Source organism: Puma concolor, chromosome B3 (genome assembly GCF_028749965.1).
Source record: "Puma concolor isolate L17-30 chromosome B3, mPumCon1.1.hap2, whole genome shotgun sequence".
NCBI classification, from domain to species: Eukaryota; Metazoa; Chordata; class Mammalia; order Carnivora; family Felidae; genus Puma; species Puma concolor.
This window is the reverse complement of record NC_141672.1, coordinates 109,921,433-109,941,642: the sequence shown is the minus strand read 5'-3', so window position 1 is coordinate 109,941,642 and position 20,210 is coordinate 109,921,433. Positions and strand designations below refer to the sequence as shown.

Sequence of the window (20,210 nt, the reverse complement as noted above, 5' to 3'; positions counted from 1 at the left end):
GGCTCAGAGCCTGGAGCCTGTTTCCGATTCTGTGTCTCCCTCTCTCTCTGCCCCTCCCCCGTTCATGCTCTGTCTCTCTCTGTCCCAAAAATAAATAAACGTTGAAAAAAAAAATTTAAAAAAAAAAGAAAATTCTATTTATGCCTGTAATCCAGTGAGTGTCCATGGGCGGAAATTCAGAGCACAGACCTGTGCTCCAAGATTCAACACTTTGCTTCCTCCCTTGGGTTTGCTGCTGTCCACGTTCCTGGGTCTTTGTCTCTTACAGTTCCTCGAAGTGACTCAGAGAGCTCAGCATGCCTGAAATGGAAGGAATCTTGGGGATCATCTAGTTCTCCTCTCTTGATTTTACAATGGGGAACGTAGAGGTCCAAAGAGGAGATGTGATCTGCCTAAAGCCACACAGAATCTCAGCAGAGGGGCCTGGACTGGAACGTAGTGTCCATAACTCCCAGATGGGGCCAGAGACAGGAAGGGATTGGAGAGTAGCACTTCCTCACAACTGTGGCAACTCTGGATGCTCTGCTTCCGCAAGGTCTTGTCTTTCTGTCTCTGTTTCCTTATCTGAAAATGGAGTTTAAACAAGATACTAATTGCAGAGAGCTCAGACAGTGCTTCACCTGCAACAGGGCTCGCTGCATGTTGGGTAGAACAGCATGGGTGTTCTGTTCCCCATGATAGAACAGCAGGCACCAATGCAACCACACGGCCTTTCTGATCAGTGGCTGTTAGTATTCTCGGTGTCCTCCTTGGTTACCTTCATCATTCCCAAGTTCCTGTTTTTTTTAGGCAGCTCCACAGCCTCTTGGGGTCCACAGGACTTCCCAAAGGAGATGGAAAGGACAGAAATCTCACACAGCCAGATCTCTAGTAAAGCCAGCTTAACCCTGCCATGGCTTGCTCCTCATCCGTCCTCTAAGCTGTGTGCTGGCCCGGTGCCACTCGGGGCGGTCCAGGAGTTGTTACTGGAATAAGTAAGAATTGCAATGAGTAAGAAACTGAGAGTAAGTGTTTAAAAACGTATAGCACTGTTGACATCGCTGTGACAGCCAGGCCCATGGTTGATGGACCACTCTGCTGAACAGGGCATAGTCTGAGTGCTGTCACGGTGAGTGCACATGGTATGGTACAAGTCATGCACAGTAAGGCCCGCGCGTCTCTGATGGATTGGAAAACTGATAAAACAAAGCAAACAAGGCTGGTCCTTCCCTTTGAGAAGCAGTGGTCTGGTCTTCCTTCAATGAAACAAACTCATCAGCCTGCTTCTCAGGGCCTCTGCTGTCAGGGCTATGTTCACCTGTCCTTTCCAGATGGCTCTCTACCCTGAAGTCTCCTTCCCTTGGCCTTTGCTGTCCTTCTAGGTCCTAAATCAGATCCCACTTCTTCCATGAGGCCTTCCTGGGCAGGTTAACCCCTTCCCAACCACACCCCCAAGCCTCCCAACTGTGCTGTCCCCTCCAGCAAGTGCTACAGCCTGTGAACCTGACTTTGATCACTCCGTGGCCCCTGGGGATGGACCAGGCCCTTTGTAAGCCCCCACCCCCCACCCCCGGCTAGACCTCACATCTAACTGGTTTTCAATAAATGTCAGCCCAGCTAATGCAAAGCACAGGGTAAACCAGTCAGCCCTAGGTACTGTCTTTTCCAGAATAAAAAGTGGCTCAGATGTGAATCTTTTTCACTAGGATGATTGCCGTGTAAGCCCTGCAGGACAGTTAGAGGAGCCAGGGCGTCTGCTGGTGAAAACAGCCTTCTGCCAGGCCTCTGGGTGTGCCATTACCTCCCAGGATGAGTAGCTGGGGTGGAGGTTTCTAGTCCGTCCTGCCTCTGGCCCACAGCCTTCTGACTTTCAACATGTCTCTCCAGGCTGCCCGGGGCCCAGACTACCTCAATTTGCTTTACCTCTCCCTGGTGCCTGTGAACCGCTAATGAGCTACCGGAACAGCCCCAGTACATCCCCCCAGCCTCAATCTCTTCTCCCCCTTTCCACCTGATGAGAAAGACCCCCTTTCCCATCATGAATAGGGCAACAGGTGAGCCAGGCCTTGGTTCAAAAGTGGTTTGTGGGCCCACAAGGGAGCCAGGCCTCTGCACGGCTTTTACTGCCTCTCTTTCTGCTTCCTATGTGGGGGTGGGGGTGGGGGCTGGCCACAGGGCCAGAAAGGAAGTTCCTTAAAGACAGAGACCTTGAGCACCACTCCGGCTGCTTCCCCGGGAGCATCCCTGGCTGCTCAGAAGTGAGCAGAAGAGCAAAAAGAAATTACTTGAGATTGCAGCAAGAAGTTTCTCAGACCTATGGAAGAACTTTCTGACCATGAGAGGAATTAAACACAGACTTTGCAAGGCAAAGAGGATCTTAGACCTTGGTTTTTTACCTCCCTTCACCAACCTTTAGCTTCTTAATCCTTTGTCCTTATATGAAAACCCAGCAAGGCACTCAGCAGCTCTGAAGCTGTGGAAATAGAGGGTCCAGAGCCCTTTTCATGGCCCCAACCCCTACGCCACACATGCACACGGAGGACGCCTTTGGCCTCCGTGGGTCGCAGCTTGGCACCCACTCATCTGGACTGATCCTGTGTCTTTGCCAAGGGAGATGCTGAGGCCTGGAAGGGTGGTACCTTACTTACCCACTGTGACAGCCAGAGAGAGGCTCTGTCTACCAGCCCAGACTTCACTGTTTGGAGAAAATGGAATGACATGGAATGATGGGAAAATGGTAGACAAGGTCGTGGAATGAGTTCACGTCTGGGAAACCAGCCTGGACCCCATTCCCGCTTTCCCGCTCCAACTGTGTCCTTTCCCGCTCCAACTGTGAGTTCGTTTCCCTCAGAGCCTGTACCTGGGGCTCCCATCCCACACGCTGGATCTTCACCAAATTCCCTTTGATCCCCAACAGCTCCCCTCCCATCCCCAGCCCAGATTTTCCTCAGAGCTTTGAAAACCAGATGAGGGGCGGGCCATGCTAGGGAGGGTGCAGGGCCAAAGCGGTGGTCCCCCAGCAGGTCTGTGGTGCCTTTGCCGGCTGCCTTTGAAAGCTCCTCCAAAGAGGTAATTCCTTTGTGCACAGACATGATTTATGAGTCTTTCTAGGCAAATTGTGGAGATAAATGGTCTTTGGGGCTGGGAAGCTTCAAAGGCAGTGATGCAGACAGATCAGAGGGAGCCAGGCAGCTAGGAGCTGGGCCTCATTAAAAGCCTGTGGAGGTGGAGCGGGGGGTAGGTTTTAAGTAGAGCTGAGGACAGACCAGCTCTGAGCTGCCCCTGGATCCATTTGGGGGCAGCCCCCAGCTTACCTCTCACCCTGGGCCTCGCTGACCCCATCGCGGAAATGGACGAGCCAGAAGTGCTGAAGTCACAGAGGTACATTTATCCCAGAGGGCGGGGAGGCAGGGCGGTGCGTGCATTCCAACTTGGGCTTTGGAAGAGAAGCGACTGGCATTGGCAGGACCCCATGGAGTCCACACCAGCCTCTCTGCTAAGCACGGCCTAGAGAGCTCACGTGGGTCCTGAGTCTCCCCCTTTCCCACCTCTCACCAGTGACCTGGACAGCTCCCTGCCTCTCGGGTCTGAAGACCCGCTTCTGTACAAGGCGGGCACAGGTGTAAAGGAACTCCAATGTCCCAGCTCTGCCATGCCTCACATCAGATATTCTGGGGCCTTGAACTCAAGGCATTATTGTTAAATGTCCCCTTTCAAGAAATGGGGCAGGGGGTCACTCTGGCTGTGAGGTCGTGTGCTAGTCACCTAACCACGCCTAACCTTCATTCCATCCTCTGTAAAATGGGGATAATGATAGCTACCCTGAGGAGCTGTGGCTCGAAATGAACAAATTAGGCACTACAAACTACCTAATGCCTAGTTTTCTTTCTCATCACCCTGTCCACGTAATATGGTGGCATTCTGTATCCATAGCAGTCCCTGCGAAGTTGATAAATTTGACTTTTATACCTTCCCATCTCCTCTCTCCAAAAGCAGATACACACACATGCGCACACACACACACACACCCTTCCTAATCTGGCCCCTGGGTCTTCTAATTGCTTCCCAGATATTAACAGATAACTGGGATATTATTAATGTCTAATAATGTGTTGTGACTGTCACACACTCCTACACAAACATGGATGACGAGCATTCTTCTAGGGGATCCCTGCAGACCCTGAGGAGTGCAGTCCTAACGGTGGGATGCCAGGCAGACTTGGTGACATCTTGGAGCAAGGACCCAGTCCTGGCTTCCAGATGCATCTATCCACAGAGAGATTCAAGGCCCTGGCAGAATGGAGTTACTGAGTCTCTCGACTCCCTCCTGGTGTTTTGATGGCATGATGATATCTGGTTGAAATGTGCTTGGTTGCCCAGAACTGTCGTCGAGGCTGTGGTGTTGGAGATGAGGAAGGTAAATGGGCTGAAGTGACAGCCTTTGCTCGGGGCATTTTAATGTACCTTCTGGCTTCGTTCCCTCCTCCTGCCCGGCTACCTCAAGACCCTTCTGGGTCTCCTGACCCCTGCCCTGACAGTGGGGCACCTTGCCCAGTTGTAGCTCCCCCAGCACAGCTCGCCCAGCATCTGCTAGTAACTCCATGTTCCAATGGGTCCATGTTTCCTATTTGCTTGTCTGCTTCTCCAACTAACTATGGGCTTCTAGAACATAGTAGGTGCTCAATAATTGTTTGACAAGCAATAAATGAGCCTAACTCCTCTCCCAAAAGCTAGTATGCTGGGATGGTGAGAGCCCTAGATCAATATGGCCACAACTGGTTTCCAATCTAGCTCTTCATTGCATCAGCTGTGTGGGCACAGACAAGGCACTCAGTCTCTCTGGTACAGAGTTCCCTGACTGATAAAATGTGTTTAGAGATGACCTCTAAAGCCTAGTAGTAAGACAGGCAGACTCAGACTCTCAACTCTGCCTTTTGCAACCAGGGGTGACTTTGTCCTCCAGGGAACATTTGTCAATATGTGGAGACATTTTTGGTTGTGGCAATCGTGGAGGAGGGTCTGCTACTGGCATCCAGTGGGTAGAGGCCAGGGGTGCCGCTCAACATCCTACAATGCACAGGACAGCCCCCACAGCAAAGAATTTTCTGGCTCAATGTATCAATTGCGCCAAAGTTGATAAACCCCGGTTTAGTTATTTAATGTCTCGGAACCACAGTTTTCTCAGTTGAGAAATGGGGTAATAATTCCACCTCACATGGTTTGCCTCCGTCTTCTTTGGAACAAGGCAAGGAATAAATAAATGGCAGCCGGTTAGAAGAGGAATCAGTGGAATAACACAGGTGGGAAACCCAGCTGACCCATAGTAGGTGTGCAGGGTAAGGGGTTTTCCTGCATGTGTGTGTTTATCCGTCCGCTCCTATGCCCCGGGAAACAAGAGTGATGTGGAGGTCCACTCTGCATCCCAGGCAGCCACTGTGAGTCCCGCCTCCCTTCAGAGGCTTAAGGGAGATATAGATAATGTGGTTAAATAACAGAGTAAGTAACAAGTGTAATAAATAGATCACTAAGAGCTAATGATACATCATTATAATCCTGTGCTGTCAGCATCTTCTGGCTTAGGGACTGTGTCAGGAGATTTGGGTTTTAATCTATGGCACCTTGGTCTATTAATATTTAATTCCAACAATCTAAGTAGTGGAAAGATAGGGAGCTGAGCGATGGCTCAGCTCAGAGCCTGGGTAACCACCTCGAATTTTTCTTGTCTACACAAGGACAAACACACCTCTCACCCTGGTCCCCTCTGGCCTCTTTCTCAAGTGGGGACATTTAGCAGTGGAGCGTAGAACCACACAAAATCAAGGCTGGAAGAGACACCAGAATTTACCCGCTGGTGTCTTTTAATGAGAGCATCACTGGCATTGGAGAGCATAGTTCTTCATTGTGCGGAACTGTCCCTGTCCCTGATCATCTGTGACAACCTAATTCCTCCCTCCCATTTCCACATGCCCTCTTGGGGAGGGTGACCTACTCCAAGCAAAAACCACTGATCCAAATATGTCATTCTACAGATGAGAAAACACAGGCCCAGAGAGGGGAGGGGGCTGCCCAAGATTGCACAGTGCTGGCTGTGACTCAGCCTCGGTGGGCCCCCAAAATTGCAGCTCGGGCCCGAAAAGAGTGGAGGCGCTCAGCCTCCGAGAATTTGCCTGTGCTTTTATTAGGGCAAGTCAGTTGACAAATGGCCTCACTCACTGGGAAGTCACTTTATTTATCAGCTGGAATGGTTTGGGGCTGCTCCAGCCCCATCTCTGCCTGTGTGCCCGCTGCTTTGTAAACTCAGGAGCAATTCCGTGTGTCAGCTCTCCCTACATCTTCTTGGGGTGGGCGGGGGCCTGGGGACCACCGGGGAGGTGCTCTGACTCTATCAAGTCTTCCCATTGCTAAATGGTGGGGGGTGTGGAGAGGCCTCGGCCCAGGCTCTCGTACAGGCCAGGGCAACTCAGGGTCAGTGGATCCCAGGTTTGTTTCTAACGCTTGACCTTCACTTCAGTGGCCAGTCTTCCTCCGTGCTGAGTCTCAGGATTCCCATCTGTGGAATGGGAAGAACCAAGCATCTGCTCCACTCCACCTCAGACCCAGCATCCTCCTGCCCATCTCTGAGGGGACCAGTGAGCACACAGGTCACTGGAAGGATGATAGTCCTTGCCAGCTGTGCTTTTAAAAGGATCTATGCTTGACCCCACCACCCCAGAATAATTCAAATGTCCAGGGGTGAAGCCCAGGCATGAGTGTCTTTTTTAAAACCTCCTGGGGTGGGGCGCCTGGGTGGCTCAGTCGGTTAAGCGTCCGACTTCGGCTCAGGTCACGATCTCGCGGTCCGTGAGTTCGAGCCCCGCGTTAGGCTCTGGGCTGATGGCTCAGAGCCTGGAGCCTGTTTCCGATTCTGTGTCTCCCTCTCTCTCTGCCCCTCCCCCATTCATGCTCTGTCTCTCTCTGTCTCAAAAATAAATAAACGTTAAAAAAAAAATTAAAAAAAAAAAATAAAACCTCCTGGGGTAATGCTAACGTGCAGCCAGGTTGAGAACCACTGGCTGAGGAAGCAAATCCTCAAAAGCAGCTGAGAGAGGGCTCTTCGGTTGGTAGAAAAGCCTTGTCAGCTGGCTGACGGTTCTTCCTGTGCCCAGCTCTGGGCTGGACACGGGGGGAGACTGTGCGCCTATGGGGGATGGGGTGGCTACAGGCAAGGGCACCCGCCCCCCAGCTCCCCCTGCAGCAACGCATGGACTCTCTAAGGCTAAGGGAAGAGATTGGACACAAGGCACGTAAACCTGCTTGTATATGGCAGTGGTGACAAAAAACAATGGTCAGCCAAGTTATTGTTCCTAAGAGAGAAAGTCAAGGGAGGCATAAAAACATAGCTGTGCCTTTAATAAATGACCTTCAGGGACTCAAAAAGATGTTTGACACCAATGTTTATGACAGCATTTATTACCACAGCCAAAAAGTGGAAACAACCCAAGTGTCCATCAACAGGTAAACAAAATGAGGCCTATTTACACAATAAAATACTGTTGAGCCTTAAAAAGGGAAATTCAGGGCGCCTGAGTGGCTCAGTCGGTTAAGCGTCCGACTTTTGGTTTGGCTCAGGTCATGATCTCATACTTGTAAGGTTGAGTCCTGCATCAGGCTCAGCGCAGAGCATGGAGCCTGCTTGGGATTCTCTCACTCTCTCTCTCTCTCTCTCTCTCTCTCTCTCTCTCTCTGCCCCTCCCCCTCCCCCTCTCACGCACACATGCGTGTGCACACTCTCTCAAAGTAAATTAAAAAAAAATAAAAATGATTAAAATGGCACAAGGTATGTTATGTGTATTTTACACAATATAAAGCGTTCTAAATAAATAATCTTAAGAGAATTATGAGAAATAGGGCCAACCATGGGAAACCCGGGACCTACCACCACCATTCACACGTACGCCAACCCTTGAATGAAGTGCATGTGAAAAATGAGCCTCTTCTTTCTCATCTCCTTGTGAATTATCCAAGGCGGATAATTTAGCCCAGGCTGGCTGCCAGTGTCCCGTGTCGCCTCTTCCATCAACACCGGACCACAGTCAGCAGGACAGCAGTGGTTAGGAGCTCAAATGCCCAGTCACTCCCCAGCTGTGTGACTTTGGACAAGTTACATAACCTCTCTGGGCCTCAGTTTCCTGATCTACAAAATGGAGGCGCACCCCTTGCAGGTGGGTTGTTGTAAGAATTAAATGAGCCAGGAACACATTAGCCCTGGACCCCGAAGTAGGGAGATGTACTGGCTGGGAAAGGGGGGTGAGTGGGCCAGCCTAAGGGAACAGAACAAGCCAGGCCATATGCTAGCTGCCCAGAGAAGATACATCCACTTGAAACATCAGCCAAAGCCAAAAAATAATTAGAAAGGAATGTCTGTGACAGGGGAAAAAAAAAAAAAAAAAAAGCATGAGGGGGTGACATTCCAAGGCCAAATTGGAAAGAGTTTGTATCTGTGAAAGAATGCAAAATCCTGTTGTAATTTTAATGACTGTAGTTTTTATTCACCTTCAACAGGAAAGATAATTGACTCACTGCAGCTCTGCCTCATTTCTCTGTCATTGCTGGGGAATGAGGTGTTTTTAAGTGGATTTTCTAGATAACTGAAGCTTATCCCTGTGAACCCTAACATTTTTTTTCATTTAATCACTCTGAGGGGAAATTTATATGGAATGGATTACACACTTCCCTGCTCCCTTAATCAGAATATTCTAAATTGAATGTAACCTCTTCCTGTCAACTTGGACTTACAGGGCTATTTGCCCCTAGATTAACGGCTCCATTAATATGGCAAATGCTTTGCTTTTTTAGTCTACAGATGTTTACTGTTTGTTTCCATGGTTTCCTACTGTGATATGAAGCTCTTTCTATGTATTTTTAGGAACTCCATAAAACACACAGACACAAATTTGCACATGTGTGTATACACACGCATGCTGAGAACCCAGATTGTCAGACCTAATGGAACTGTGTTTGCCTGTGCTTCTCTGACACCGTTAATGTGGCATTTTACGGCACACCATATAGGCTGCCCCGGCATCTCTGTCCCCACTAGATTGTATGTTCCAAGAGGGCAGGACACTTTCTGGCATTACTTGGCGCTTGGCCAATGTTTGTGGAACAGACAAGTGAAACAATGAAAGCACCTAAGTGTTAGGGCATCAGTTAGTGGTAAGTGAATGGCTTTGAATGCCTTCCTGGATGTCTCTTGGACACCTCAAATTCATTGGCCCATCATTCTCTTTCCCCCGACATGTGCTATTCCCCTTGTGTTGCCCATAAAGAATTAGGGTGATTGGCACCAATATCCACCCGGCAGCTGAAGCCAGAGCCGGGTCGACATCCTTCCTCCCTCGTCTTCCTTCTCTAGCACTCTGTCAATCAGCAAGTCCTTGTGGCTTGTACCTCATAAATACAGCTGGAGTCTGTCCCCTTGCCTCCATCCCCAGTGCTACTACCTTAGTCAAGACCACCACCATCTCTTTCCTACTATATATATATATAACAGCCAGTCCCCCTGACCCTGGCCCCACTCTTGCTCTGTTTTTCCTGCCCACATATCTATTCTTACCAGAGCAGTCTTTCTACGGCCATACCTAATCATGTCTGTCCCCTACTTGGAACACATCTAGAGTTTCCCGGCTGCCCTTGTGGGAAGTCAACACCCCTGAACATGGCTCACAAAGCCCTTGGACCTGGGATCCTGCCCAGGAATCTTCCCCACCTCTACCTTGCTCTCCCTTAAAGTCTATACTCCAGACACACATACATTTTAAAATGTTCTCTCATGTCATGCTTTTTCCCAGCTCCAAGTTTTTACATACATTATTTCCTCTGCTTGGAACCATTCCCTACGCTCACCCCTCCTTCAGGTCTCTTCTTTGAGGATATAGTCCCTAACCCCTTAGTCTGGATTCAAACCCACCTGCGCCCTTCTATATTGTCCTGAACGACCCTTGCTGTGGCACTTCTGTGAGATACTTTAAATGCTGCTTTAGCATCTCCGTCCCCACTAGACTGTATGCTCTCCAGTTTGGGGTTTGGGTTGTGCCAGAGAGAATGGAGGTCACCTCTGATAAGCAAAGCATAACTACGCCCTGGGATGCACCAAGGACAAACTGGCTTTGGACTCTAGCAGTTTCCTTCAGAGTCAAGGTCCGAGGGCAGTGACTATGACCCTAACAATGAAGGGAATCCCTTGTTCTAGATCCTGGGGCTGTTCCCAGTGATGAGCAGAGAGGAAGTGGCTGGTTTACATGGCATCTCTACCCTTGTGTTCTGCAGCTGCCCCCTTATGCCCAGTGGCCCCCCTGAGTTTCTGTCCACAGAAGCATCCTTCAGAAAGTGTCCCATTTACCAGCAGTGGAGGTTGCTGGAGCCAGACCTGAGCCTGCCCTTGACTAGAACCTTGGGCAATCACTTAACCTCGCTGACCCTTTAGTTTCCCCATCTGTAAAATGAAGAGTAATAAAACCTAACTTACAGGGTTTTAAATGTCATAAGTGAGCATTTAAAACGTGGTTGTCGTTATTATTACAATGGAGTCACATCATACGTACGTTAAATTTATGGGAATTCAACTATGTGTGCTTGGCAACAAAAAGAGATTGAGAAATGGTATAGCAGTTAATTCGGCTAGTCTTTCCACTCGTTGATATATGTCCCAGAGAGAGGGTGACGTGGGAGAAGCTGACTGCCGGATACTCGGTTATTCTCTGTCTTGTGAGCCTCTTCCATTTTGGGTGGAGTTTGTAACTATATCTGGACTTGATTTTTTTTTTTTTTATTAAGAAATTAGTTTCAGGGGCGCCTGGGTGGCGCAGTCGGTTAAGCGTCCTACTTCAGCCAGGTCACGATCTCGCGGTCCGTGAGTTCGAGCCCCGCGTCAGGCTCTGGGCTGATGGCTCGGAGCCTGGAGCCTGTTTCCGATTCTGTGTCTCCCTCTCTCTCTGCCCCTCCCCCGTTCATGCTCTGTCTCTCTCTGTCCCAAAAATAAATAAAAAACGTTGAAAAAAAAATTTAAAAAGAAATTAGTTTCAGAGGTGCCTGGATGGCTGTCGGTTAAGCGTCTGACTCCGGCTCAGGTCATGATCTCACAGTCTGTGAGTTCGAGCCCCACATCAGGCTCTGTGCTGACAGCTCGGAGCCTGGAGCCTGCTTCGGATTCTGCGTCTCCCTCTCTCTGTCCTTCCCCTCTCGAGCTCTGTCTCTCACTCTCTCTCAAAAAAATAAATAAACATTAAAAAATTAAAAAAAAAATGTTTCCGGTATATAACATAATGATTCCACATTTGTATATATTGTGAAATGATCACCACAGGTCAACATATGTCACCATACATAGTTACATGGTTTTTTTCTTGCCATGGGAACCTTTAAGATCTACTCTTACTAACTTTCACATATTATTAACTATACAATGTTATTAACTCTAGTCACCATGCTGGACATTACATCCCCATGACTTATTTATTTGGTAACTAGAACTTTGTACCTTTTGGCCACCTTCACCCATTTTCCCCACCTCCTACACCCCACCTCTGGTAACCACCAAATAGTTCTTTGCATCTATGAGTCCAGTTATTGTCTGTTTCTTCATTTTTTAGATTCCACATAAATCGTATGGTGTTTGTCTTTCTCTGTTTGACTTATTTCATAAGTCTCTGTTTGACTTATCAGCATAATGCCCTCAAGGTCCATCCATGTTGTTACAAATTACAGGATTTCCTTCTTTTTTGTGGCTGGATAACATTCCATTGTTTATATATACCACATCTTCTTTATCCATTTATCCATTAATGGACACTTAAGTTGCTTGCATGTCTTGGCTGTTGTAGATAATGCTGCAGTGAACACGAGGGTGCATATATCTTTTCAAGTTTGTATTTTATTTCCTTTGGATGAATACCCAGAACTGGAATTGCTGGATCATAGGATAGTTCTATTTTTAATTTGGGAGTGGGGGGACCTCCATACTGTTTTCCACAATGGTTGCACCAGTTTGTATTCCCACCAACAGCGCACGAGGGTTCCCTTCTTTCCACATCTTTGCCAACACTTGTTATTTCTTGTCTTTTGATGCTAGCCGTTCTAACAGGTGTGAGGTGATATCTCATTGTGGTTCTGATTTGCATTTCCCTGATGACTAGTGATGTGTAGCACCTTTTCATGTACCTGTTGGCCCTCTGTATGTCTTCTTTGTAAAAATGACTATTCAGATCCTCTGCCCATTTTTGAATCGGATCGTTTGGGTTTTTTGTTTCGTTTTTGTTTGTTTGTTTGTTTGTTTGTTTTGCTATTGAGTTGTATGAGTTCTTTATATACTTTGAATATTAACCCCTTGTCAGTTACATGATTTGCACATGTTTTCTCCCATTCAGTAAGTTGCCTTTCATTTTGCTGATGGTTTCCTTTCTTATGCAGAAGCTTTTTAGTTTAATGTAGTCCCACTTGTTTATATTTGGTTTTGTTGCCTTTGCTTTTCATGTCAAATCCAGAAAATTATCACCTGCGTCAAGGAGATTACCACCTATGTTTTCTTCTAGGAGTTTCATGGTTTCAGGTCTTACATTTCAATCTTTAATCCATTTTGAGTTAATGTTTGTGTATGATGTAAGAGACTGTCCTTTCCCCATTGTATATTCTTGGCTCCTTGGTCATAAATTAACTAACCATATATTCCTGGGTTTATTTCTGGCCTCTTTGTTCTGTTCCATTGATCCATTGTTTTTATGCCCATATCACACTGTTTTGATTACTATAGCTTTGTAATATAGTTTGGAATCAGGAAGCATGATGCCTCCAGCTTTGTTCTTTGTCAAGATCATTTTGGCTCTTGGACTTGATTTTGCCTCACCGTAGTACCAGGTAGAAAATGTAGGGTGGGGCTTACTCATAAGCTGGCAGCTCAGTTTGTATATGTGAATATTTGGGGCAGAGATGAAGAAGGAATAAAGCAAGACAGGGATTTGGGCCCAGGCTGGTTCCATCTGTTAAAGGATGATGGACAGGCTCCATGACATTGACCATTTGACCTTGATCAGCAAGTGGGAGGTACATCCAGTGGAGTTTGTGGGGCTGATGGAGTGATTCCTCCATCAATGCCTTAGTCCCCAAAGATCCCATGTACTCACTGGCCTCACTAGAACCTTCTGCTCTCGTGCATGCCCAACACTCGAGCGCCACTGCCTCTTTGTTCATACTGAGCCTGCCCCAGTGACACTTTCTCCAGTCACACTCACCTGTCGCCTTCCTTCTCTGAGTGTCTAAACCCTAGAATCACTGGAGCACAAAGATCATCTGATCGGCACCTTGTCTTCAGAAGGTAGGGTGTCCAGCCATTCCAGTTTGGCCAGGACTGAAGGATTTCTCAGAAGGTGGGATTTTAGTGCTGAAACCAGGACACTTGGTCACTCTGATAGGCAGACAAATGAGACTTTAGGAAGTCTTGCCTGATCTCCTTAGCTGGGAGTAGTCTTTTTCTCCATTGAACTTCTCGTAGAACATTATCTGTGCCTGTCTATGGCCATGCTTGAACCCCACATCCACCACACTCCAGGATTCAAGTGAATGAGCCTGTGGTTTGAGGACATCTTGGTATTGCGTGTCCTATCTGCACCAGGGGAAGGTCAGAGGGGGAGGTGGCAGCAGGCTGGGTGACCTACCTGGGGCTCTGCCATTCAGGTCCTTTCCACAGCTGTGAAAGTTTCTGCAAAGATGGCTCAGATATCATCACTCTTTGAAACATTTAATTACATATAAAGATCTTGAAGGCTGTCTGGCTCCTCCCAGGGAAACATTTCTTTTTCCTGCTCCTTCTGAAGTTGGCTACTTGGAAAGTAAAGAAATTGAACTGAAGATAAAGCAACCCAGGGGCGGGGGGTGGGGGTGCAGGGTGGGTAGACATTGCTGAAAAGGAGAAGCCTCGGAGAGACAGATGGGAAGGGTGACAGGGAGATGGGAGGGGGGTGGGGGGAGAGGGTGCAGGGAGCTAGAAGGCATTCTCACTGGAGAGTGAGGTACCAGAGGTGAGAAAACTAATGGGTTTCAGGAAGAGAGGGAAAGAGAGAGAGATGGGGGCTGGGCTGGGGAGGGACTGAGAAGGGGGAGCGGGTAGTGTCACAGAGACGAGCGGTAGCAAACCAGAAGAGAAAGCCTGGCTGAGAGGAACAGAGACAACCAACCAAGAAGAGTTTAGCAAAGGCAGAGGGAGGTGAATAGCTTATGGTTCCAGAATTTCAATACCGGGGAGGGGCTTCAGGGAAGCACTGGTTGGAATGGGATGGCCCAGACTGGGAGATACCTTGAAGAAATAATCTTCTTAGGGTGTATGATTAGTGGAGTGGCTTGGCGAAGAGCCCATGGAGGTTATGAGGTGCCAAAGCTTCCCCCCTAATGGCCCTTGCTGTCCCCTTATCCAGGGAAGAGCAACGCAGAGAGTGGCCTTTGGGGTATCGGTTCCGGCCCCCGTCCCAAGGACAGTCCCTCAGGGAATTCCCTCAGCCCTGACCGGCTCCTCTCTTGCAGGCTGTGACAGCGACCACTGGGGCCCCCATTGCAGCAATCGGTGCCAATGCCAGAATGGAGCCCTGTGCAACCCCATCACGGGCGCCTGCGTGTGTGCCGCCGGCTTCCGCGGCTGGCGCTGCGAGGAGCTCTGTGCGCCGGGCACCCACGGCAAGGGCTGCCAGCTGCAGTGCCAGTGCCGCCACGGAGCCAGCTGCGACCCCCGCACCGGCCAGTGCCTCTGCGCGCCGGGCTACACCGGAGTCTAGTGAGTACCGCCCCCAGGGCCCGAGGGGCGGGGCGGGGCTTGCTCCCTCCCGGCAGCTGCGCAGTCTGCCACTGGCTCCTAACTGAGGAGCAGGGTAGGGGGTACAGACAGAAGTTCAAGGCAGTCCTGGCTGGCAGATCTCCCGCGCTGTGACCCCAAGCCCTACAGAGGTTAAATGCCCAGGCCTCACCCACGCAGGTCCCCGGTCCCTCCATCCAGGCCCCAGGGTGACAGGTGCAAGCTGAGACCAAGTACATCAGGAGTTCATGAAACTCCTCCCGGGAGGCCCTTCCTGTCCGGGCCCCAGACCTCAGTTTGGCATTCTCCTCTGATCATAACCCAAACGCCCGCTGCTCACCTGGGTCCCGACCCTTCCAGGCCATTTGAGAAAGAGATGGGTGAGGGCCCTGGGCAGTAAGTACCATGGATAGATTCAGAGAATTTATTGTGCCTGTTCATATCCCCTGTCTTCTCCCCTCACACCCCAAACACCCCTCACTCCAGTTCTCTAGAGAGTCTGTACTGAGAGGGAACCTCCAAGACTGCTTAATTGAGACCCCCTCAGAGCAAGATTGAAGTTCTCCTCCCCACTCCCCACCCTGTTGAAGACTCAGTGGCCTCCCAGCAGCCCTAGATCCTGAGAGGGTATCCAAGGACACTGGTCAGGGACACATCCTTGATTGAGGGTGTTTCCTGCCCCAAGGTCTGGCCAGCTCCAGGGCCAGCTCCAGCTAGAGGCCAGGGCCATTTCCCTGAGGCCCAAGGCCAAGATCCTGTGCAAAGCCTCCCTCATACCTCAGCAGTGCACGTGAACCCGTCATGATAGCTGAGACCTTTCCAAAGGCTAAAAGTGGGGCATGCCCCAGATACTTACTCTCCCTGAATCTAGGTAGATTCTTAAAAGCCAGATCAATAACCACATCTCAGTGCCTTTACTCATGCTGTTCCTTCTGCCTGGCATGCCCTTCCTTCCCTTCTCCCAGTGGAACTAACTTCACCTTCAGGACCCACATAAAATGTCTTCCTCTCACGGAAGCCTTCCCCAAAAAACACTCTTCTTGACATTAAGCACTTAAGTTACCCCATAGGCATGGGCCCAGTCACACAGCATTCCAGTTCATTATGTCTGAGCCCTGTTTCCCCCTTCTGGCAGAAAGCAGGACTGCATCTCAGCTAACTGGCCCTAATACAGTTCACATTGGCTGTGGACTCTCGAATTCCTAGGGAGCCCTGGAGTACTGGGACACTACCACTGACTGAATGCTGCCATGTCTAACACCTCTGCTTCTTCATGCAGCTGTGAGGAGCTGTGTCCACCTGGAAGCCACGGGGCTTACTGTGAGCTGCGCTGCCCCTGCCAGAATGGGGGCACCTGCCACCACATCACTGGAGAGTGTGCCTGCCCCCCAGGCTGGATGGTAGGTGGGCCCACAGGACCTGGGTGGGCCTCTGTAAGAGGTGTGAGCGTCCCTCACCCACACACCCGTTGAGGGGCTGAATTCTTTTCCCACCCTGAAAACCCTCCCTCCTATCTGTAGTCACAGGCATCACTAGATAACCACCGGAGATCCCTTGGACACAACTTTGAATGACAGTCTACATCTAAGGGCTGTGTGAACTGATGGCAGGTTCCTTAACCTCTCTGAGCCTGTGGTCTCTCATGCTCAAAGGAGTTGAAATCTAGATAAGCTCTTTCCTTGGACATAGGTACTCAGCTGAGCTGCCGTGGGCTCTGGGCCCAATGTGGCAGAAAGGGTGTGGTGTGAGTGCAGGGGAACAGGTGGGAGGAGGAGGGGAGACGGAAGAGTAGAGATCACCTGAAGTTCTAGAACTTCAGATTCCCAGCCTGTACCCCCTTGTTCTGTGGGCCCAGAATCTGTATTTCAATATGTGCTCCAGGTGATTCTGCTGCAGCCTCAACCAACCCAGCTCTTGTGTCTGGGAACCGCTATTATGGAAAGGAAAGGATGGGAATTATAACCTCACAGGCCTCAGTTCAGGTCCTGCAACCAGTGTTGACCCTGAAAAAAGTGCTCAGTCTCTGTTTCCCCATCTGGTCTCTGTTTCCCCATCTGTAAGCAGAACCCATACAACAATAGTAAGCCCTGCCCTTCATAACTGTCCTGGTGGGCAAAAGGCTCAGATGAGGCAGTGCACGTTCAAAGTGACTTGCAGACTCTGTCCTTTATCATTGCTTGTTTTATATCCCTGGATCCTGCAGACAATCCACAAGCCTCTTTTTTTTAGCTAACACACTCTGTCAGTGCTCCCCCCACCAATGACCCAAGCTTCTCAGGAGCACCGAGTCACTAAATCGGACTCTCCCAGGCTGCGCCCCCGCCTCTGACTCTCCAGTAACACACCTCATTTTGGGGGAAGCTCAGTGACACAGGGGGCTGCATCCCCCAGGGCCTGAAACTTCTTTGCAAAGCCAGAGAGGACAGGGGTACTGAGCAGGAGCAGGGTATTTCGGGAAGCTGTGAATGCACAGGTCATGGGGAGCAGGCTGGAGGGATGCTTGCAGGGCCCATTGACACGGGCACAGATTTGCCGGGATTTTTTAGAGCAGGAAAGGACCAGGGGATGATTTGGCCCAGCAGTGTCCAAACGTGGCTGCACACCAGAGTTTCTGGGGCTGGGGGTGGGTCTTAAGAACAGATTTCCAGGCCCCACCAGAGACTTTCTGGGGCCTGGATCTCTATCTTTAATAAGCTCCCCAGATGATTCTGAAGCAGCCAACCCTGTCCGCAGATCCATATTTGGAAATAATTGATCAAGACTGTAGGATTTCCTTCCGAGTTTCACAGAACCCTAAGGTTTCTTGGGGGTGAGGGTGGGTGGGGAGCTAATAATTAGGGCTCTGGGTCCCACACACCCTCACTTCTCCATTTTAATCTTTCTATATTGAGGTTCTTGGTAAGATTTCACATAAAAACAGGGCCTCCCAGCTTTTAGAGGTCTGAACACCACTGGTCCATCAATCCCCTCCTTTCTCAGATGAGGAAGCTGAGGCCCAGAGAGGTTGAGTGACCTGCCTGAGACTACACTGATGGTTAAGAGGAAGGTGGGTTAGAATCTGGGTCTCTGGACTCTGGACTCCTGAACCCCAGCCCTTGGTGTCTGTCTGACTGTCTCTTCTGAGGACCAAGGGGCTGCTGCTGCCTCTCTCATTTCTCACCTGCCCATTTCTCCCGCCCTGAACCAGTCTCTGGAAAGACCCTCTTATCTCCCACCTGCTTCCAGAATTCCACCACCCACAGGCTGGGTTTTCAGAGGCCTAGCAGCAGGCATTGAGGTTGGGTCAGGGTGAGGGAGGAGGAGAATGGGCCACAGGCCTCTCTAGAGAGACTGATGGAAGCCAGTGGTCAAAGAAGGGGAAGGGAGGAAGTCTTGGAGGAATTTTTTTCTCCCCAACACAGTGAGAAGTTTGTTCCTCGAGACGACAGGAAACTGTCAATAGACACCTATGGATTTGGGGACTTTATATTTTTAATTTTTTTCTAGACAATTGCGTTTCTATTTTTTTTTTTTTTTTTTTTTTAACGTTTATTTATTTTTGAGACAGAGAGAGACAGAGCATGAACGGGGGAGGGGCAGAGAGAGAGGGAGACACAGAATCGGAAACAGGCTCCAGGCTCTGAGCCATCAGCCCAGAGCCTGACGCGGGGCTCGAACTCACGGGCTGTGAGATCGTGACCTGAGCCGAAGTCGGACGCTTAGCCAACTGAGCCACCCAGGCGCCCCGCGTTTCTATTTTTTACACAGCATTTAACTTGCAGATTTGTATGAATTATTAATACCCTCGTGCATGCAGAGTCACAGTGTAAGGATGCTGCAGCTCAGTCCTGAGGCCCCTCCCAGGGACGGCTAGGGCTGGGAAGATGGTGCTGGGCAGAAGGGTCCTGCCTTTATCATCCTCCAAGCCCTCACTTTCTTGTTGGCCCCCAGCAGCTTCCACTACACTCACAGATCTAAAGAGTACAATCCAGAGCGCCTGGGTGGCTCAGTCAGTTAAGCGTCCGACTTCAGCTCAGGTCATGATCTTGTGGCCGCGTTGGGCTCTGTGCTGACAACTCAGAGCCTGGAGCCTGCTTCGGATTCTGTGTCTCCCTTTCTCTCTCTGCCCCCCCCCCATCTCTCTGTCTCTCTCAAAAATAAATAAACATTAAAAAAAAAATTAAAATCACTAGCTCACACAGTGCGGCTCCCCCAAAGGACTGAGGCACTGTGCAGAGCTAGAGAAGAGTCCCCAGTATCTCTGGACCTCCAGGCCCCTCCTCAGAGATTCCTGGCCACCAGGCTCTAAGTATGCCTGTAGGGCGTTCCACTTGCCTAGCTGTCATTAGCCTGTTCCAGGAGGGGCCTTTGCAAAGAGCTTGGGAAAGTATTTACTCTCTTTCACCTTCGAGAGAATTCGAGAAGCCAGGTGTGAGTGGTTGGATGAGAGTGGACACTGCAGACAAAGGGGAGGTAGGAGGTGTGTGATCGGCTCCCGTTAGGAGTTCCCAGTCTGATGGTGGAGGCTGGATATAGTGTGTGTATGGGCATGTAACACACGTGTACACGCGCGCGTGCACACACACACACAGAACTACAGGCCTGAACAGAGATGGGGCTGAGGTGCTCAGAAGTAGGACCAGGTATCGCAGACAGCCAGGCATTGGTGTTTGGAGCTGAGGCTGTAAAATCATAGATGCTCACGTCTAGGAAGGATGATTCATGGAGCCCACGTCCTGGCCTGTGCCTGGACCACTTTCTCAGCGCCCTCACCAGCCACTCACTGTTCATTGAGAGCATCCATGCTACGTGGGCCAGTGGTGATAATTAGAAATGCCTTGAGATGCTTGGAGAGGCTGAGTTGTTCCTTCTCTGGGAGAATTGGTGTGGCCTGAGTCCTTTCATCGTTTATGCTCCCTTTAGCCATGATCCTCTTAAGAAGTGGCTGGTTTCCAGATCTTGACAAACCATTTGGTCGAACCAGTTCTGAGAGGAGCAGAACTGTTGCCTCACCTCACCTCCAACCTTCTAGATGCCACAGGGCCCAGGACCCCATACTGTTGGAGATGTGCACTCAGTTGACCACAGGGCAGGTGTGTTAGTCTGCTGGGGCTGTTGTAACAAAGTCGCACAGACGGGGTGGGTGGGGGGAGGGGGACGGGGCGCTTAAACCACAGAAATGCCTTTTCTTACCGTTCTTGAGGCCAGAAGTCAAGATCAAAGTGTTGGTGGGGTTGGCTCCTTCTAAGACCTCTCGCCTTAGGTCGTAGACAGCTGTTTTCTCCACGTGTCTTCACAAGGGCTTCCCTCTTTGTGTCTCTGTGTCCTAATCTCCCCTTTGTATAAGGATACCCATCAGATTAGATTAGGGCCCACCCTTATCACCTCATTTTAACCATATTACCTCTATAAAGGCTGTATCTCCAAATACAGTCAC

At 49.8% G+C, this 20,210-nt stretch overlaps 1 protein-coding gene across 11 annotated transcripts in view; it reads left to right on the top strand.

Annotated features, from left to right (window-relative positions):
- Positions 1-20,210, top strand: part of MEGF11 (multiple EGF like domains 11) — a 362,425-nt gene that overhangs the window by 267,098 nt on the left and 75,117 nt on the right. For all 11 annotated transcript variants that reach the window (XR_015252725.1, XM_086710990.1, XM_086710991.1 and 8 more), the window contains exons 6-7: positions 14,530-14,776; positions 16,074-16,194. Coding sequence is in view for 10 of the 11 variants with exons in the window: in XM_086710990.1 (XP_086567116.1) it covers positions 14,530-14,776; positions 16,074-16,194 (368 nt within the window). In the remaining variant the exon portion in view is untranslated. The remainder of the gene's footprint in view (positions 1-14,529; positions 14,777-16,073; positions 16,195-20,210) is intronic.